This window comes from Bison bison, unplaced genomic scaffold, assembly GCF_000754665.1.
Source record: "Bison bison bison isolate TAMUID 2011002044 unplaced genomic scaffold, Bison_UMD1.0 scf7180017864289, whole genome shotgun sequence".
Taxonomy (NCBI): Eukaryota; Metazoa; Chordata; class Mammalia; order Artiodactyla; family Bovidae; genus Bison; species Bison bison.
In genome coordinates, this window is record NW_011494861.1 from 2,140,282 (window position 1) to 2,140,597 (window position 316).

At 66.8% G+C, this 316-nt stretch overlaps 1 protein-coding gene across 1 annotated transcript in view; it reads left to right on the forward strand.

Moving 5' to 3' along the window:
* The window catches only part of FBXO2 (F-box protein 2), a gene marked incomplete at its 5' end in the record, with an annotated part of 1,899 nt that extends 1,595 nt beyond the window's left edge, over positions 1 to 304 (forward strand). Inside the window, one exon of the mRNA XM_010850184.1 lies at positions 170 to 304. Within this exon, the coding sequence (XP_010848486.1) occupies positions 170 to 304 (135 nt within the window). The remainder of the gene's footprint in view (positions 1 to 169) is intronic.
* Positions 305 to 316: the final 12 nt, after the last annotated feature.

A 316-nucleotide genomic window follows, 5' to 3' on the forward strand; every position in this document is an offset into this window, starting at 1 on the left:
GGGCGGGGCTGGTGGGCGGGGCTAGCCTTGACAGTAGGAGAGACCCGGAGCAGGGATGCTGCGCTGAAAAGTCCAGGGGACTAGAGGAGAGTCAGGGCGCCGGGGTAGGGGTGGCTGGGGGAGGCCCCAGGGCTCTGAGTCTGACCCTCTCCTAACTCCCCATCCCCAGATCTCCCACACCTTCACCGACTATGGGCCCGGCGTCCGCTTCGTCCGCTTCGAGCACGGGGGACAGGACTGCGTCTACTGGAAGGGCTGGTTTGGGGCCCGGGTGACCAACAGCAGCGTGTGGGTGGAGCCCTGAGTGACCTGTCCT